Source organism: Lipomyces japonicus, assembly GCF_038497905.1.
Source record: "Lipomyces japonicus strain CBS 7319 unplaced genomic scaffold V1514scaffold_2, whole genome shotgun sequence".
Lineage (NCBI taxonomy): Eukaryota > Fungi > Ascomycota > Lipomycetes > Lipomycetales > Lipomycetaceae > Lipomyces > Lipomyces japonicus.
In genome coordinates, this window is record NW_027117814.1 from 135,005 (window position 1) to 152,397 (window position 17,393).

General features: G+C 38.7%; 7 protein-coding genes across 7 annotated transcripts; 5 read left to right on the top strand and 2 right to left on the bottom strand.

Annotated features, from left to right (window-relative positions):
• The first annotated feature begins 88 nt into the window (after positions 1-88).
• Positions 89-3,674, top strand: V1514DRAFT_323914 (Mad3/BUB1 homology region 1-domain-containing protein). The gene is made up of 2 exons (XM_066926333.1): positions 89-1,458; positions 1,508-3,674. Exons 1-2 carry the CDS (start codon positions 174-176, stop codon positions 3,634-3,636), a joined length of 3,414 nt encoding a protein of 1,137 aa, XP_066785860.1. The 5' UTR covers positions 89-173; the 3' UTR covers positions 3,637-3,674.
• A 105-nt stretch (positions 3,675-3,779) lies between these two features.
• Positions 3,780-4,769, top strand: V1514DRAFT_287950 (microsomal signal peptidase 25 kDa subunit). The gene is made up of 4 exons (XM_066925233.1): positions 3,780-3,996; positions 4,049-4,094; positions 4,148-4,393; positions 4,447-4,769. Exons 1-4 carry the CDS (start codon positions 3,965-3,967, stop codon positions 4,654-4,656), a joined length of 534 nt encoding a protein of 177 aa, XP_066785861.1. The 5' UTR covers positions 3,780-3,964; the 3' UTR covers positions 4,657-4,769.
• A 2,095-nt stretch (positions 4,770-6,864) lies between these two features.
• V1514DRAFT_323925 (uncharacterized protein) lies at positions 6,865-7,865 on the top strand. The gene is made up of 6 exons (XM_066926334.1): positions 6,865-6,989; positions 7,037-7,089; positions 7,145-7,171; positions 7,218-7,386; positions 7,451-7,536; positions 7,606-7,865. The coding sequence occupies exons 1-6, from the start codon at positions 6,909-6,911 to the stop codon at positions 7,682-7,684; spliced, it is 495 nt and encodes a 164-aa protein (XP_066785862.1). The 5' UTR covers positions 6,865-6,908; the 3' UTR covers positions 7,685-7,865.
• Positions 7,866-8,519: 654 nt separating this feature from the next.
• V1514DRAFT_340312 (glutamate-cysteine ligase-domain-containing protein) lies at positions 8,520-10,751 on the top strand (the record flags this gene model as incomplete). Its single annotated transcript, XM_066929020.1, has 4 exons — positions 8,520-8,530; positions 8,610-8,682; positions 8,731-8,930; positions 8,975-10,751. The coding sequence occupies 4 exons, from the start codon at positions 8,520-8,522 to the stop codon at positions 10,749-10,751; spliced, it is 2,061 nt and encodes a 686-aa protein (XP_066785863.1).
• Positions 10,599-12,442, bottom strand: V1514DRAFT_63713 (xylose isomerase-like protein). The gene has a single exon (XM_066930084.1). The coding sequence runs from the start codon at positions 11,945-11,947 to the stop codon at positions 10,892-10,894; it is 1,056 nt and encodes a 351-aa protein (XP_066785864.1). The 5' UTR covers positions 11,948-12,442; the 3' UTR covers positions 10,599-10,891.
• A 1-nt stretch (position 12,443) lies between these two features.
• Positions 12,444-15,275, top strand: V1514DRAFT_63720 (uncharacterized protein). The gene is made up of 4 exons (XM_066930085.1): positions 12,444-13,181; positions 13,262-13,401; positions 13,452-13,922; positions 13,975-15,275. Exons 1-4 carry the CDS (start codon positions 12,521-12,523, stop codon positions 15,217-15,219), a joined length of 2,517 nt encoding a protein of 838 aa, XP_066785865.1. The 5' UTR covers positions 12,444-12,520; the 3' UTR covers positions 15,220-15,275.
• Positions 15,217-17,313, bottom strand: V1514DRAFT_365346 (major facilitator superfamily domain-containing protein). The gene is made up of 3 exons (XM_066929809.1): positions 17,238-17,313; positions 16,156-17,172; positions 15,217-16,103 (listed from the first exon to the last, which is right to left on the bottom strand). The coding sequence occupies exons 2-3, from the start codon at positions 16,997-16,999 to the stop codon at positions 15,331-15,333; spliced, it is 1,617 nt and encodes a 538-aa protein (XP_066785866.1). The 5' UTR covers positions 17,000-17,172; positions 17,238-17,313; the 3' UTR covers positions 15,217-15,330.
• Positions 17,314-17,393: the final 80 nt, after the last annotated feature.

Here is a 17,393-nt window from a genome sequence, read left to right on the forward strand (position 1 = left end):
TAGTTGATCAAAAAAAAAAAAAAAAAAAAAAAACCGTCACGTGTATGTCACGTGCCAGTTGTTGCGGCAACCTTAGTGTTTGTTGACTGTCTTATATTGCGCGCCCATAAAATTCGTTTTCAACCTGTTTCACTCTCACGCGCCTTAAGTTTATTACAAGTGGATGCTAGGTTATGGATCCACCAACTATTTTGTTTACTGAGTTTGAGCACCAGAAAGAAAACATTCAGCCTTTACAGAATGGTCGATCTGCAATGGCATTAGCAAAAGCCTTTAGCGAATCTGCTGTAAATGCTCCTAGGGTGCGATCGTCGCCTGAGCGCGACGAATTCGAAGAAAAGCTGAAATTAGCAGATGAGATAGACGATCCTCTTGAGGTATGGCTGGATTACTTGAACTGGACGCACGAGACATATCCCCAGGGCAACAGCATTGAAAGCTGTCTTCTTAGTTTACTAGAACGATGCACACAGCAATTCCAAAATGATGTGCATTATTACAATGACCCGAGATATTTAAAGGTATGGCTTGAATACGCCGTCTATAACGATAATCCTCGGGAAATTTTTTCTTTTTTATATCAACGTGGAATTGGCTTATATTTAGCGACCTTCTACGAGGAATATGCTCACTATCTTGAAGCTAAAAGTCGCAAAATTCAAGCAGAGGAAATTTTTAAAATAGGAATTGAAAATCAAGCAAGACCTCTTCCACGACTTAGAAGGAAATATGCAGAATTTTTAAGTCGAGCAGAAGCGTCACCCAGCGAACCAAACGAACCGAGATCGCCTGTTTTTGGTATTATCAGACCAGCCCTTGCCACTAAAGAACATTCTGTTATGGAGCCAATTCCGCAAATAGAACGCGAACGATCATCGTTGGACGAATTGGCAGAACGGCCTCGGGAAAAATTGTCGATATTTGCTGATCCTTCAGGCGGTGCTGCGGGAGTTCCGGATCCTGCTGGAGGATGGCAAAAGATTGAAACAATTGCTGAGAGACGCAAGGAAAATACCTTGGAATCTAAGCCGCTGGCTGGTGAAACCATGAGGATGGCCGGTGCCCCGCCTTCTGCTAGCCGTGAGAAACTGAGTATCTTCCGAGACACTGAATCGCCAACGGCTCCACCACCACAACAACCACAATTCAAAGTCCCAGTACTTCCAGTACATAAACTAAAACGGGAAGAAAGATTTGTGGTTGATTTAACGCAAATTTATCCCGAAAACGCCGAAGAAGAGATTTCAATAGAGGAATTGCGAGCGCGGACAAGAGGTTGGTTAAGATCCATATCACGCATTCCAAAGTCACCAGCACCAAAAAATAGACCGATTGCTTCAACCCCGCTGTCTGAAAAAAAATTAGTAGGAATCCTTGACGATGTTGTTCAACCGCCCCAAAGTATAGCGTCTCAGGCGACACCGCTACGAGCGAAAATGACTTCATTGCCTTTGAAAGGTTGGATAATTTTTATCGCATAAGCAATAATATGTGCTAACTTTAGTAGATTCTCCCGATAATTCTCGTCGCAGGCCAGCTTCACCTACCATGACTTTACACACCCGAGCGGCAACAGATGAGATATACAGCATGTTTAATCAGCCTCTTAAATGTGATATTGATGATGAGCCACAAGGCATTCCAGATAGTAGCGACGAAAGTGATGAAGATGAAGATGACGAAGATGACGAAGATGAAGATGACGAAGATGACGAAGATGACGAAGATGAAGATGACGAAGATGACGAAGATGACGCAGAAAATGAAAATGATGAGTATGGTGGAGATGGTGAAGATCATAAAGATCATGAAGATAATGAAGATAGCCACGAAAAATATGACAAACCTCAATATAACAATGAGTCGGCGACTATCCCGGGAAATAATTTAAATGAAAGCCATTATACCGCCGATCAACCGAATTCACGCTCATCTGCATCATATCAGCAGTCGTCTCAAGAGAACCAGATTCGAGATTCCGAAAACCAAATATTTCGGCATAAAGGCTCTGGAGCTATCCCTGCGACTCCATCTCACGTCAGACCTGCTTTGGCAACTAAAGACCGTTATGGTTTTGGTACCATGACGCCTATCGTCGAGACAACAGAATCAATTGCAACGATTTCTCGAAGTGTGAATCGCCGAGTATTGAAGATCAATGATTTTGATGAGAATATGTCAAGTTCACCTTTTGTCGAATATCCAGGACAAAGAAAAGATCACGAAGTACATGACGTTAGTGATACTGTTTCCTTCTCTCCAGTGTCGGTGAAAACGGCTAGTGTTTTAACCTGTATACGAGAAATATGGACTCGAGAGCCGCTGATATTTGACAAACTTTGCAATCCAATGGAAAGTGTAATTAAAATAACAATTTTGGACAACATTAACCCAAACCTAAGTTCATATACGGGATATTACTATTATAAGGGTCTCAGTTTAGGACGATCGGATGCACTGAAAAAAGCTATAAAAAATAAAAAAAGTGTGTCATCTTCAGAAAGTGTTAGCATTAGACTCCGTGACAGTAACTACAAGCTCAAGAAAGAACTCGGTGAAGGTGCATTTGCCCCTGTATATCTGTTCGAAACCGACGAGACTCAGAATGATTCATTAAGTAATTTTGCACTTCGTGCTATAAAAATGGAGCATCCGGCTAGTGCATGGGAATTTTATGTTATGAAGGAAATTGAACGGCGTTTAAGTACTGATGCATTGGTCTCTGATCAATTGAGAAAAAGAACTTTAGATTCAATACTGCGAGCAGAATCAGTGCATGTTTTCAATGACACTTCATGTTTGGTGCTTGATTATAACGAACAAGGAACAATTTTGGATCTTGTGAATCACGTCAAAGCTGAGGCAGTCAAAACTTCAGCATCTCCAGTTTTGGGACTTGATGAATGTGTAGTAATGTTTTTTACAATAGAATTACTACGGGCTATTGAAGTACTTCATTCTATAGGAGTATTACACGGAGATCTTAAACCGGATAACTGTATGCTTCGCTTGTTACCAACGAGAAGATCTATATCCACATTGTCACTTAATGAACAAGGCATAACCGGCTCGTATTCGCGAGATGGGGAAAATGGTTGGTCTGAGAAAGGAGTTATGCTGATTGATTTCGGCCGATCTATTGACATTACTGTCTTTGATCACAAACATGATGTTCAATTTATTGCTGACTGGAAAACCTCTGCACAGGACTGTGCAGAAATGCGTGAATTAAAACCGTGGACATATCAAGTTGATTATCATGGTCTTGCTAGCATCATTCATATGATGCTGTTTGGCAAATATATTGAAACTATATCAGAACCAGTCTCTGGCCGACGAAAGCATTACAAAATAACTCAAAGTTTCAAGCGCTATTGGCAGCAAGATTTATGGAAAGAGCTTTTTGAAATCTTACTTAACTCAGTGACTGAAAGTGAAGCAATTGCGGCTGCCACACTTGCTGATGAGAATACAATTCTACAACGAAACTTTCCGATCACTGAGAGAATAAGGCAATGTCGTGAAAAAATGGAAACCTATCTTGTAGAGAACGGAGAGAAAGGCGGGGTATCACTTCGCAATTCCATTCATAAGTTGGAAACATTATTGGGAATGCGAAAGAAGGGAGAAGTATAATTAGTGTAATATAGAAATTTAATACCTCTTTACAAACATGGTAACGTTTCCAATTATACATAAAGTTGTAGTTACTGAATGGTAATATAATAAAGACAATACTGCCCAGTAATCATGATACAAATAAATGAAATGTTGCGGTCAGTAGTGACAGCGTTAAATTCGGTTTAAGTTGAGCGACACTGCAACGCGAATCACTACCATACTCTTCGCAACATCTACCGGTATTAAGCGGCCAATTGGACTTTCCAATTAGTTGGTAACTCAGTTCTTTTTACGGGCAGCTTACTTAATTTAAAGTGGTTTGAATAATTGCTACGTCAAATTGATGTCGACTGCTGAGTCTAAGGTGGATCTCTAGTAAGTTTGTTTGATCTCTGGTTTCGTCGATATCGCATCTAACCATGATTAGTTCCATTCCAGATTTAAAAAATGCCACCGACGACGAGATTATAAAAGTATTTATTACAGGAATGATTTTTTTAAAAATTTTTGCTTACAAATTTTCTAGATTCTCATTTCTAAAGGTTACACTCAGCAGTTCTCACTGGTGGATGCACGACTTGCCATCGGATTTTCATCAGTATTGGTTGCACTTGTGGTAGTAGCATATGATTATTTCGTTGGATTTGAAGCTGCAAAGACGTATACTGCAATTGGAGTTTCCATCTATTTTGCATTAAACATTGCATTTACGGGATGGATCGTGTTTATCGAGAAGGGAACAATATTTCAAGGCTTCAAAGATGATAATAAGGTTAGTGAGAATTTTCCATAGCGAGAAATCTAAAATTAATAATTATATTACAGATAAGTGTTGCCAGTTCTATAAAGAAGTACGTACCAAATTACGTGATTCGCATTGAAAATTCGACCAGTTTAGAGAAAACGGAAGCGATAAAGCACTTTGCAGATTTTTTTGACGAGGAGGGACACATTGTACAAAGTCCACTGTCACAATGGCTAGAGAGCATAATATCTTCAGTTACTAAAAAAGATGATAACCACAAGAGCAAATGATTATACATATTTACGTTTTAAACATATTAAATGCCTATTTTCGATGTTTTTTAATAGCACATTAAACAATACATGGCAGTAGAAATTCATATCTCGAATAAACTTATTGTGATCAATTTTCTTTGAAATAAACTTGAGAATTTATGTCCATACAAATGATAAAACCGTTTCTGCTTCAAAGAAACCCTGGGTGGCACGCCGGTAACGGAATCCACGCAGTTGTCATACTACTGTATATTAACCTCACCTGCTTGCCTATATATTTATAGCCTTTAGTGCTAGTAACTTTTTGTACTCACTAACAGTCGTTATTGTAATACCAATTTATTACATAACATATATCTCCCGTCGGGACTACAAGTTGCCATGCATTCTATTTCAGAACTGTGATGTCGGACCTCTCTTGAACACACTTAGACCTGGGCTCTAAGTCAAACCATCCAACTTACATGTGTTTTTAAGCTAAATGCACGGAATGGCTACCCCTTCCATGGAACCGTTACTCAACGTACTAACAAAACGAGCCGACACTTGTAATTCAATCGATGTTTTCCGCTAGTCTATGTTCGTTTTAGAGCCCCATATTTTGCCCTCATCAAACGCTTTTATAACGAGTTACAACAAAATGAGTCGCATAGAACGCGTTTCCTCCCTTGCAAAATTAAGAAGTTTCCTTTGTTATAGCAGGATCACCTAAGTTTCTTGTATCACTCGGCTCTGGTACACGCTCTTATTATATGGCGGTCCTCTTGTAAATTTCAGAAATTAAAATATACTTCTCACAATCGCTTCACACTATGCTAATTCATAAACTTTTTGCAAACCTACTATTGCACGGGAACTAACCCAATTCCTTCCCAATAACCGTCAAGATGTGCCAACTGCGGAGTCAATCAGATTACAAAACCATCTTTACCCCGTTGTCAACTCAGCTTCAATCGTATCCAACGTCATGTACTATGCGACACTGGTTCTGAGACATCCATCATTGCAGCAGTAACACTTTCATCAATCGAAGGGCGAGTCACCTATCAAATGCAATCTGAACCCTGTATCCAACTAGCACTTTGAACGAAACGAGCGGTGTGTCAAATCGACAGGAATTCCTTACTTGTGAAATTGTTGGGTTAAAAGAGGTTTAAACTGAGAGTTCCATAGTCTCTCAAAATTCCACGCAGATTTTTATTCATTAGCTATTTTGACAATGTCATGAACTTCGGGTTCCCTGGAAATTCCACAAAACGCATATAAAGGCACCATGTCTAGTCAGATTACAGCACCGGGCGAATTCTTCCCGAACATCGTAACACTGATTACAATTTCAATCTACCACACCTTGTCAACAGTCACCCACGTCTCTTACCCAAGTCAGACCTCAAAAGTCAAAAGAAGTTCATTTCTAACAAGATATCCGAGGTTTAGAACATGCGCTTTATTCGACAAGCAAAATACCTACGCGATAACATTTCTAGTTTATCTCTGATGATCATTAATTTTCGCTCTATCAACAGTATTACGCTCACGTTACCCGCTGAGTTTCGACTTTCCAAGATCTAGTTGTGAATTTTCGCAATAAATTCTTTAACATTTAATTTTAAGAAGGCCTCCGTCTCGTCACTTGCACCTTCACCCCGACACAGAAGAGTAAAACACATTTCAAACATCTCGTAGATTCTTCGGCTGGAAAATGGTTCATTTCGGTCCAACAAACGCACAGAACATGGTCCATCGTTTTACCAGGCAATTATTTATACGCCCCCTTCAATACGTTAGATTATATTTGGATGTCATTCTCATTTTTAGCGAGACGGCATCCGTCGACACCACCCATGTCGCTGCAAGTTTGTAGACGCTAGCAGATAACCAACTCCACATTAGCCTTGAGAAATCTATTTTCTTTCAATATGTAGTGGAATATGGGTTGGGCATGCACTTGTCAGTACTCCCAAAGGAGTTGTTGCTCATCCACGGAAACGCACCATTAAGGCTCCAACCTTTCTCGGAGACCTGGCTTATATCTTCAAATTTGGCCTTACCTTGTAAGCACCGCTGCGCTGCAATCCAAGTTTCTAGGTAAAAATAAACACTTGATGTGGTCGACTGCTAGCCAAGCCGCTTTTGACTATGCTCAAAATAAGCCGCACACCACGAGGCACAAATATTGTAAAAGTAAGCAGATAATATGTTAATTATATTCGTAATTTATCCGCATTCAATAACGTGAATTTACAATCTCATAGTTTGAATAAATAATGGCTACTAATGGAATATCCGAAGAAGAGGGCATACCAGACGGACCTTCTAATTTTGATAAAGTTTTGAACTACATAAGAGTATGTTGATATAATTAGATCATAACAACTTATTAATCAGAATCAAGGAATTCACTTCCGCACAAGCCACTCGAACAGCGCTTTATCACGAATTCGAAAGGTTGTGTTTGTGTTTTTGTAATTAAAACGATGTTAGTTAATAGATTTATGTATAGTGCTGTGAATGACCATGCCAATGGAAGGTGTGTGCAAGGCGGTTGCGTTTACTACAGCAAACTAATTGTACAGTATATCTTTACCAGAAATTGTTCAAGTTATTCGCATTTCTCAAGAAGGATTTAATGAGGCTTCGATGACTATAATACAGCAAGAGAAGTTATTGGAGGAAATTGGGCAAACGACTCTGGCTAGTATTATCCGAAAGCTGCAAAGTTTAGAAGAGGAAAAACTAAAAGTGGTTTGTACCAATCCAAATCTAAGTAGAAAGCCAAGAACAGGAGTATAACTAACTATAAATTTAGGTTACAAAATTACTATCTAAAAGAATAGAAGCCAATGACAATACTGAGGTCTCATTTGATAGTGAAGTCGAAGAATTAACGGCGAGGTATAAGATGCAGTGCTTTTGTTAAAATTTTCTTTTAGTAGTTAACGAGTGATACTGACGAAAGTTTAGACGGCAAAGTATAATTGAAGCTGTAAACGACGTAATGAGAGAAGCCCATGAGGAAATTTTGGATATAAATGCCAGTTAATACAGCTAAACCCTGCTATACTAAGCAATAACCCCTAAAGGAGAACTTGGTAATCATATGCGGTGCACTTCATCGTTAAAGTCCGACAAGCATCTACTAAGTAAAATGCCGGAGATAGAACTGTGTATATATATATGAGAATAACTATAAACTAACATATAACTTAACTATATTTAATTACATCATTATATATACTCAATATCTAAATGCGTAGATGTATCTGACGAACAGCGTAGAAACTTTATATTTGATAGAATGAAGCTGCACATGTATTATAATTCTGCTGATTCACTGTAAGTCCTAATTATCCACTTGTATAATTTCTACATTTGCTGGTACTCATCTATAAAAAAATGTACGTAGCTGCAAATGATTGTTCATTTAATTGAATGTCAATAGCATCTTTAATATATCTCGGAGGTTGTGCGGGCATCATCATACGATGCAATCGAGCACAGGGTTAACCAGCTTACAAAGTCGGATGGGTATCAATTTAAGTTTAGAGTATTACTAATGCTCTTTTCCAGTTGTCAAAATATCGTCACTGGTTTTGACCCGACTAGAAAACGAGCTCCTTTTCTTTACGTTTATATAGAATTTAGACTCGAACAGTGCAGTTACTAGAAAAGGTGTGACTTTATTCTTGCTTAGCGGTGTTTAACTCAACTACGTCGGGGTAGTCAACTTAGTAATTACTACTTCTCGTGAAAAAAAATAACCTAGGGTGAAGTTACTTAAAGTGAAATTCTGTCATAGCAGTATCCAAAGGCTTCTGGTCACTTCTTTATATCAGTAATAGTATCCAAAGACTTCTGGTCACTTCTTTATATTAATAATGGGTTTATTGTATGTTTTTTTTTTTGAATTTGAATATAGTTTAATAATTTGTTATTGGTTCATTTTGCTAACACATTATTACGGTCAGGTCAGTCGGTACGCCATTACCATGGAAAGACGTGGAACAGTATGCTGATCATGTCAGAAAGCATGGCATTCAGGTATGTCGAAATACATTTATTTTTAGTGGATGCTAATCGGTCTTGAAGCAATTTCTTCAAATTTGGAAGAATACTAAAGATAAGAAGGGCGATGTTCTTCTCTGGGGCGACGAAGTGGAATATATGGTAATTTCATATGATGATGAAAACAAAAATGCTCTCTTGTCTTTACGACAGGCAGAGATTTTGAAGGCATTGGAAGAAAACGAAAAAGAGCAACGAAAGAAAGAGGACGAACTAGGATTAAGGTATATCCATTTTCAAATTAATATTCTTACAAATTTTAATATAGTTTTAGCAATGGTCAACGAATTCCGTCGTTTCATCCTGAGTATGGCCGGTATATGCTAGAAGCTACACCCGGATATCCTTACACTGCATCTCCAGAAGATCTAATGAATGTGGAGAAAAACATGCGGCGGCGTCGTGACATCGCCAACCAACATATGAAGAAAAATGAGTTTCCAGTAACTCTTGCCTCTTTTCCTAGACTAGGAGTCCCTGATCAGTTCACGGACCCGTATTATCCAGCAAATGGCCCTGCTAGTCGATCTCTTTTCCTTCCAGATGAGCTCATTAATCCTCATGCACGTTTTCCTACTCTTACTGCAAACATAAGGGAAAGAAGAGGTTCCAAAGTTGCTATGAATGTGGCTATATTTAAAGACAAAAATACACCAATTCCGTTTATTGATCGAACGATTCCGCTAAACCGCAATCTTTATCCGGAAGACGCAAACGCTCGAGAAGGGGCAGCTCTTGTAGATTCCATTTATATGGATAGTATGGGATTTGGCATGGGTTGTTGTTGCTTGCAAATCACGTTTCAGGCCACTGATGTTTCCGAGGCTCGTCTTTTGTACGATCAATTAGCACCGCTGGGGCCAATTTTGTTGGCCCTCACTGCAGCCAGTCCAGCCTGGAGAGGTTATCTTAGCGATCAAGATTGTAGGTGGAATGTTATTGCAGGTAGTGTCGACGACAGGACTGAAGAAGAACGCGGCCTGAAACCGTTGAAAAACCAACAATTTGTTATTCCAAAGTCACGGTATGATTCCATAGACTGCTACATATCTAACAATTCAGAAAGAAGGTCAGAATACAATGATATCGAACTAGTTCAGGATTTAGAAATCAAGAAAACGTTAAAAGATGCAGGTATTGACGATCTTCTAGCCAGTCACTACGCTCATCTCTTTATCCGAGATCCAATAGTTGTGTTCTCAGAACTTATTGATCAAGATGACACAACTTCCTCTGATCATTTTGAAAACATTCAGTCAACAAATTGGCAGACTATGAGGTTTAAGCCTCCGCCACCTGGATCTGATATCGGCTGGCGGGTCGAGTTCAGAAGTATGGAGATTCAAATTACTGATTTCGAAAACGCCGCGTTTTCGATCTTTGTTGTATTATTGACCAGAGCAATTTTGTCATTCAAACTCAATTTTTATATTCCAATATCTCGAGTAGACCAAAATATGCAGGTTGCACATCATAGAGATTCTGTGATCGAAGAAAAGTTTTATTTTCGAAAACAAGTATTTGCGTCATCAGTTCATCAACACGAAGGGTCAAGAACGGGATCGGAGACTTCGAGCGAAGATGCGGGTTTATCATCATCTTATTCTTCAGAGATTAGTTCTTATGGCGACACTGTATCAACCCCTGTTTTACCCAGTGTTGAAGATGAGTATGATCTTTTTACGATAGACGAAATCATTAACGGCCAGAAATCTTCAGACGTTGACAGCATAGAGCCTGACTTTCCCGGTTTGATTCCATTAGTTCAGAGTTACCTTGATAGTATGAACATAGATGTCGAGGCTCGATGCACATTGAATTCTTACTTGGATCTTATCAGCAAACGCGCAAGCGGTGAGCTTAAAACAGCTGCGTCATGGATACGAGATTTTGTTCGAGGCCATTCTGACTACAAATTTGACTCAGTTGTCAGTAAAGAGATAAACTATGACTTGGTGAAAGCTGTTGAGGATTTGACGCTTGGCCGGGAGTGGAATGGTAAAGGAAAGAAATTGTTGGGAGGCCTGAATGGAAAGCCGGTTTAAAAACGTGACATTTCAATAGTTTATCGGACAATTGCCATCGAGCATTGCATAGAAATTTCATAATTTATTAATGACAGTTACAAATCACATACTGACTCCATTCCATTGATGTTGTAACTCTATTAAGTCTATAAAATATTTTATCTGACTTCATTTAAGCGTAAACGATTAACCATTGTTTCCCAAGACTTGACAGCTCTATGTGCATATTGCGTTGGTAATTCTGGAGATGGATCTGTCAAATCTCTATGATATACTTCTAAAGATATCCATCCTCGATAACCCAAGTCAAAAATCCATGATTTAACCAATTCTTCCACGGGCAAATAACCATCATATGCGGTTTCGTAGGGAAACAATCGGGCATTCCGAGACCAGGTCATATTTGCTTTCTGCGTTGGAAGCCACCACGGATGGCCGGGTTTAAGAGGCGGTGTTATTCTCTCTGCATCGCATACTTGAATAAGAAAAATTTTTTCTACAGGTACCTCTTGTAAAAACTCCTTCAGATCATTTTGAAGCCGAGTTTCATGATTAGGCAATAAGCCAGTAGGCGTAGTCACATCGGCCCACACCTTGGCCGCAACATGGAAAGTATCCATCAGGATGCCAAAATTTGGCATATCCACTTTCTGCACTAATCTCCAAACGTCTTGCCATCGATCATTATAAAATCCCCAAGCCATTGCTTCGTATGCAAACTTTATAGGAGGATTCTCAGCTGCACCTAGCTGTGCCAATTCGAGTAAGTCTTTCACAATTATATCATCTTCTCCTGTAGTTCCCTGTCCCAGAAATTGAGTGGCAACTTGAATGATGTCAGTTCGAAGGATTTTGCAAATTTTGAACCATAATTCAACCTTTTTAAGTTTCTGTGCGTGTCTTTTTGAATCCAGACGTCCATCATAGTTCTTGAAAGGTTGCAGACATATAATATCTAGACCGAGTTCGTCACATATTTGGCGAGCATTTTTTGCCTGCTCTAGCACATTTTCACTAAAATCGCCTGATTTTTGTCGTGCTGGAAGTTTAATGTCTTCATAAAATAATTCAATTCCATTTACGCCGAGCCCCGATAAAGCTGTAAGCTTTGTTTTGAGGTCATGTTGTTGTGCACGGCCGAGACTCATAGAAGTTATGGCCAATGGAAAAAGAGGCGCAATAGGATTTGAATTTGTGACCAATGATTTGCTCATTTTAGAAAAAAAGAAACCAATTGTTGCTTATGTGAATAAAGAATGAAATTAAACCTCGAACCGCATGGCCTGGTGTTTTGAACAATAAGAAACGTCGAATTGATAAGGCCTACCAAGAGTAAATAAAGGATTTTTTTGAGATAAACAAGTTTGCAAGCCTAAAAATTTAAACAAAAAATTTCCGTACTAGGTATTTAAATAATGAGCCACTGTGAGGTATTTACATTATTGCTGATGTAAAATGGTACGGGGATTGTTTGAAAGTTATACCACTGCTAAAGGTTTCACAAAAAATGAATAGAAAAATAATAGATTTTCTGACGAAATACATTGATTCTAATTAAAAATCAAAAGAACATAGAGTAAACTGGAATTCTAAGTTGTAAATACATGCTAATAACTTTGTAACTACATCATCAATAATAAGACGAAATGAACGAACGACCAACACGCATCACGTGATACGTTTTGGGTGGAGATATGCAGCTAAGTACCTGCCGATCCACCTTCTCTTCACCATTATATATTTGAATCAGATCTCAGTTTTATATAAATAACAGTAAAAATTAGAATATGCCATTGCGGCCAAAGTCGGCTCATCCTTCAGATAATGAAGACGATGATGAGCTCGGTGCTCTGTTGGCAGAGGAAGAAGTGGACGCGGGAGCAGACAGCGAAAATTTCGGTGCGCTAGATTCAATGCTAGGATCAAATTTTGCCTTAGGAATAATACCGCAAGGCTTTGGAAAAACATCTCATTCTGCTGATGCTGTTGATTACGAGGATGAAGACGAATTAGCTGACGAAGAAGAAAGCGAAGTAGAAAATGAGCAACATGAGAGCGGTGATGGTAAAGCGGAAGCTGCCAATGAAGATGACTGGGCAAAAGAGTTTTCTGATGAATTGAAATTTAAGGAAGAGGTTCTCTCAGAAGATGAAGAAATATTGGAAGATTTGGAATCAGTTCAAGAGACTCAGCATTATTCAAATGAGACGCAATCCCAGGAATCAAAATACGATGAAGACACTAAAATGGAAGAAGCCAAGTCTTTGAATAAGGAGCAAGATGATAATGCTTTTATTTTGAATAATCAAATAGCTGATTCTGGCAATACAGCTGAATTACAGCACGACGACACGGCTCGAGTAGGAAGTTCAAAACCATTACGAATGAATTCACTGTTTGCCCCTGAACCAGTCCGTCTATCACTTCCAAAACCAACTACTATCAAACGTAAGTATGCTGTGTACTTATTTCTATATATATATTTAATTAACGATGTTTAGCTTGTATTCCGACAAGGGTGAGCTTAGATGCAGAAAATGATCAATCTAAGCTATTTCGATCTCACATAAGAACCGGAGGGTCCATAATCGAAAAACCTGGTATCATTCATGTTCGACACGTTAATACTTCTATCAGAAAGAGACAAAAAATTACCAAAAAGGACAGGGTACGTATTTTAGTCTGTAGTAATATTGCATATTATCCTAATCGTAATAGGAATTGTCACAACTGGAGAAAGAGTTGATTTTTTCATGTCATGATTGGGAGAGTGATATTGTATGGGACTCAGATTCTGGAGCAGAGTCAGATTACGCTAAAAAGGCCAAAAAGGCGCGTGTATTGATACCGTCAATCAACGATGATCTGTTTTGGGTTGACGATGATTATGTATCAGGCGTTGATGATGATGCGATTATTGAAGGTAATCTGGGGGAGCAAGCCAAACGGATTATTTTGGACCTTAACGACGTACAATTACTTGTTGATGAAGCAAGAAGAGATAAAGCAAAAAGCCTAGCATTGGAAAACGTTGGATTTGCTGAACACTTGTTTCAAAAGAGATATAATATTTCAAATGACCAAGCGTATGAGTTACTTAAAGAAAATTACCAGTCACATGTAAGATCTACAATTGGCAATCTTACAATAGACCACTCTATGGTCGCCAACAGACTTCAATCTCCTTATGTAAGTCAATTGTTGTCATATCATTCTCTTCTGTTACTTACAAATTCAATAGTACAAGGTCAAGCTTTCGAAAGCTCAAGCTCGATCATTTCATAGGCCTAATTTCGTGGTTCGTGCAAACACAGTTGTTCGTTTTTCTAAAGTCAAGCATCGAAAGAAAAAGAAAGACAAAGGAAAATCGATTCAAGAAATTTTATCAACCTCAAAGGATTTGTCGCTTGGAGATGGATCTCAATATGTTATGTTAGAATATTCTGAAGAGCATCCTATCGTCATGTCAAATTTCGGCATGGGAAGCAAGATTATAAATTACTATCGCAAAAAGAATAACGAAGACGAATCACGACCACGGTTAACTATAGGAGAGACATACATTTTAGGATCTCAAGATCGAAGTCCATTTTGGAATTTTGGATTTGTTGATCCCGGTGAACTTCGGCCAACACTATATAATCGCATGGTCCGGGCTCCGGTATTCAAACAAGAACCGCGAAAAACAGATTTCCTGATGATTCGAAGTACTGGTGGAGGTGAATCTCAAAAGTATTTTTTGAGAGATATCACTCATCTATATACAGTTGGGCAAACATTACCGGTTACAGAAATTCCAAGTCCGCGATCTCGGCGAGTTACGACTGCCAGTAAGAACAGATTGAAGATGATTGTTTATCGTGTAATTCACAAAGCTGAAAAGGAAAGAATTCTGGTTAAAGGTATATCATCACATTTTCCTGATCAAAATGATATGCAGAATCGTCAGAGATTAAAGGAGTTTATGGAATATCAACGAACTGGGGATGATCAAGGTTATTGGAAAATCAAGGCCACAGACACATTACCAAATGAGGAAGGCATCAGGTCTATGGTGAGTCCAGAAGAGATTACTTTACTCGAAACGATGCATGTTGGGCAGCAATTATTGGAAGATGCCGGGTACGGCGGAGGAAAGGAAGATGACGAACAGCATGAGGGAATGAGTACAGAAGAAAAACTCGCTCCGTGGATTACATCAAAGAATTTTATAAATGCGACACAAGGTAAAGCGATGTTAGAACTTCACGGAGAGGGCGACCCTAGTGGCCGTGACCTTGCGTTTAGTTTTATAAGAACTTCAATGAAAGGAGGTTTTAAGGCTATGGGTGAATCTACAGATGAAAAGATTGACAAGTCTAAGTTTGGTGGTCATAGTTATAACGTAGCTTTACAGCAAAAGGCATATGAAGAAGAAATCGTTCGCATTTGGGCGGCACAAAAAAAATATTTAACTTCTCCAGCTGCCTTTGACGTGACCAAGTAACGAAAACAATGCCTACTAAATTGTGTATTATTATGATAAAAATTAAGAATAAATTGTAATTTTATTTGGTTGAGAAATAATTATCTGCAATATTTGGTATTGACGCAAACATTATGAGTCAGACGCGGAAACATCTGTCAACTCAGTAGGAATTTCCCTTTTCTCTTCCGCTCTCTCCAAGCCTGTGTCTTGTACCCAAAAACATAATCCAAATGACAACGCCATAAGCGGTACATAAAAAATAAATACTGCTCTATGCGCCAGTGCATATGCATCAAGTACCAAATCTTTTTGGTGGATTGTCAATCCTGACAAGTCGGGAATACTATATACTGAATATTGCATTTGATCACGAATACTCTGTGGCACATCTTCTGGGATGTTGCTAATCAAGGTATTAGATAGAATAGCAGACGCCACTGCCAAACCCACTGCTCCTCCAAAAGCACGAATAAGACCCCTTACCGATATTACAATTGCTCTGTCTGCTTTTGCTGAATTGGCTTGTAGTGCCACCAGACTAGGTTGAAAAGTACACCCAATTCCAATACCTTGCAATCCAAGTGCAACAATTGCAGCTCCTTTATTCAAATTTTTGGTAAATGTGCCAAGCTGAATTGCAGTCCCGACTGTAAGACTAAAATATCCAAAAGCAATAATGTAACCATACTTGCCGGTTAATGTCATTATGAAACCTGTGATGACAGATGTCATGGCTTGGATTGCTACCATAGGAATTGTGAGAGCCGCTGACACGATGACTGAATAATCCATGACTACTTGATAATAAACTGGTACAAGGTTCATTTGAGCATAGTACATGCAACCTGAAAAAAAGATCTGGATGTATAGCGCTGAACATATTGAATTTTTCAGCAGGCGGACTTTGGTGGTTAGCATGCCATGTCATATCAAATACACTTTAAATATACATACATGGAACCATAGGTAATAGAGAAACTTTCCATTCGACGTAAAGAAAGATCAAAAATGCAACACCTCCTATGCAGAGAAACGAAATAACGAGCGCACTATTCCAAGCAAATATTATCCCTCCACTTGATACTGGGATGAGAGTAAATATGACGAATATCGATGACAAGATCGTTCCCAATGTGTCTATTTTTTTCAGTTTAGATTTAAATGAGGCCTTTTCAATACTTAACGGAATGAATGGAAATGATATGACAAAGCAAACAAAAGCGCAAGGCCCAAGAATCCAGTACAACAGTCTCCATGTATGCTTAATTATGCCAGCAGATATAAATGGAGCTACAGTATTTCCCAGACCGATACATGAGCCCAGTATTCCCTGATATTTCCCTCTGTTACGCAATGTCACAACATCAGAGACAATAATCATTGTTAAAGCGTTGATTCCTCCAGTTGCCACTCCTGCCATGCCTCGAAATGCATATAATTGTGTCGAAGTTCTGGCAACAGAGGTAAGAATTTCCGAAACAAAGAGTAAAAAAACAGCTGATAAATAAATGTACTTCCGGCCGAATATATCAGACAGACGACCATAGAGAACTTGAAAAGTTGTATTCGCGATCATGCTTGACGTTGCAGCCCATGAGATTGTTGCTTGAGCATCAAGATCTTCGCCCATAGAAGATAGCAATATTCCTAAAGCACTCTGGTCTATATAACTGACTATAAGTGAAATTGACAGTACACTGAATACTATCATGAGCTTTTTGAATGCCAAAATATTTGTCTGGTCTTGTAAAGCCGCTTCGGCATTTGCTTGCAATGCCGAAACGCTTTGCTGTGCCATTATAACTTTTCGTATTTTCTATTAACTCGTACGTATAGTTATAGTTAAGAATCTGAAAGATATATAGTATTATCGATTGGAAAAGTATTTGACCTTTACTGACATTTAGAGATCAATTTAATAAATGCACCGCACTGTCATCGCGCCAAGTGATTCCTAAGTATTTCCACAATCTCCAAAATTAATTGGTACGCATGTAACGTCTATTTGATTCTAAATCACAACTTGACTTAATTACCTTCAAAGTAATTGTTTGAAGAACAGTGATTCCTTTATCGATATTAGTACGACGTACGGCATTCATACAGTTAGAGATTCTGGCGTGGAAAGTATAAAATTCAGGGGGATGAAGATTATAGCAACTATAAAGGGGTTTGTACTTATTGAAACAACC

What these genes read in the sequence shown, in the direction of transcription:
- V1514DRAFT_323914 (XM_066926333.1), top strand. Translation starts at nt 174, where the DNA reads ATGGATCCACCAACTATTTTGTTTACTGAGTTTGAGCACCAGAAAGAA. An exon ending in GACTTCATTGCCTTTGAAAG is followed by an intron (nt 1,459 to 1,507) that starts GTTGGATAATTT and finishes TAACTTTAGTAG; the next exon opens with ATTCTCCCGATAATTCTCGT.
- V1514DRAFT_287950 (XM_066925233.1), top strand. Translation starts at nt 3,965, where the DNA reads ATGTCGACTGCTGAGTCTAAGGTGGATCTCTA. An exon ending in GAGTCTAAGGTGGATCTCTA is followed by an intron (nt 3,997 to 4,048) that starts GTAAGTTTGTTT and finishes AACCATGATTAG; the next exon opens with TTCCATTCCAGATTTAAAAA. An exon ending in GCTTCAAAGATGATAATAAG is followed by an intron (nt 4,394 to 4,446) that starts GTTAGTGAGAAT and finishes ATTATATTACAG; the next exon opens with ATAAGTGTTGCCAGTTCTAT.
- V1514DRAFT_323925 (XM_066926334.1), top strand. Translation starts at nt 6,909, where the DNA reads ATGGCTACTAATGGAATATCCGAAGAAGAGGGCATACCAGACGGACCT. An exon ending in CTTTATCACGAATTCGAAAG is followed by an intron (nt 7,090 to 7,144) that starts GTTGTGTTTGTG and finishes ATTTATGTATAG; the next exon opens with TGCTGTGAATGACCATGCCA. An exon ending in GTCGAAGAATTAACGGCGAG is followed by an intron (nt 7,537 to 7,605) that starts GTATAAGATGCA and finishes ACGAAAGTTTAG; the next exon opens with ACGGCAAAGTATAATTGAAG.
- V1514DRAFT_63713 (XM_066930084.1), bottom strand. Translation starts at nt 11,947, where the DNA reads ATGAGCAAATCATTGGTCACAAATTCAAATCCTATTGCGCCTCTTTTT.
- V1514DRAFT_63720 (XM_066930085.1), top strand. Translation starts at nt 12,521, where the DNA reads ATGCCATTGCGGCCAAAGTCGGCTCATCCTTCAGATAATGAAGACGAT. An exon ending in AAAACCAACTACTATCAAAC is followed by an intron (nt 13,182 to 13,261) that starts GTAAGTATGCTG and finishes GGGTGAGCTTAG; the next exon opens with ATGCAGAAAATGATCAATCT. An exon ending in ACAGACTTCAATCTCCTTAT is followed by an intron (nt 13,923 to 13,974) that starts GTAAGTCAATTG and finishes CAAATTCAATAG; the next exon opens with TACAAGGTCAAGCTTTCGAA.
- V1514DRAFT_365346 (XM_066929809.1), bottom strand. Translation starts at nt 16,999, where the DNA reads ATGGCACAGCAAAGCGTTTCGGCATTGCAAGCAAATGCCGAAGCGGCT. An exon ending in TCTATTACCTATGGTTCCAT is followed by an intron (nt 16,104 to 16,155) that starts GTATGTATATTT and finishes TAACCACCAAAG; the next exon opens with TCCGCCTGCTGAAAAATTCA.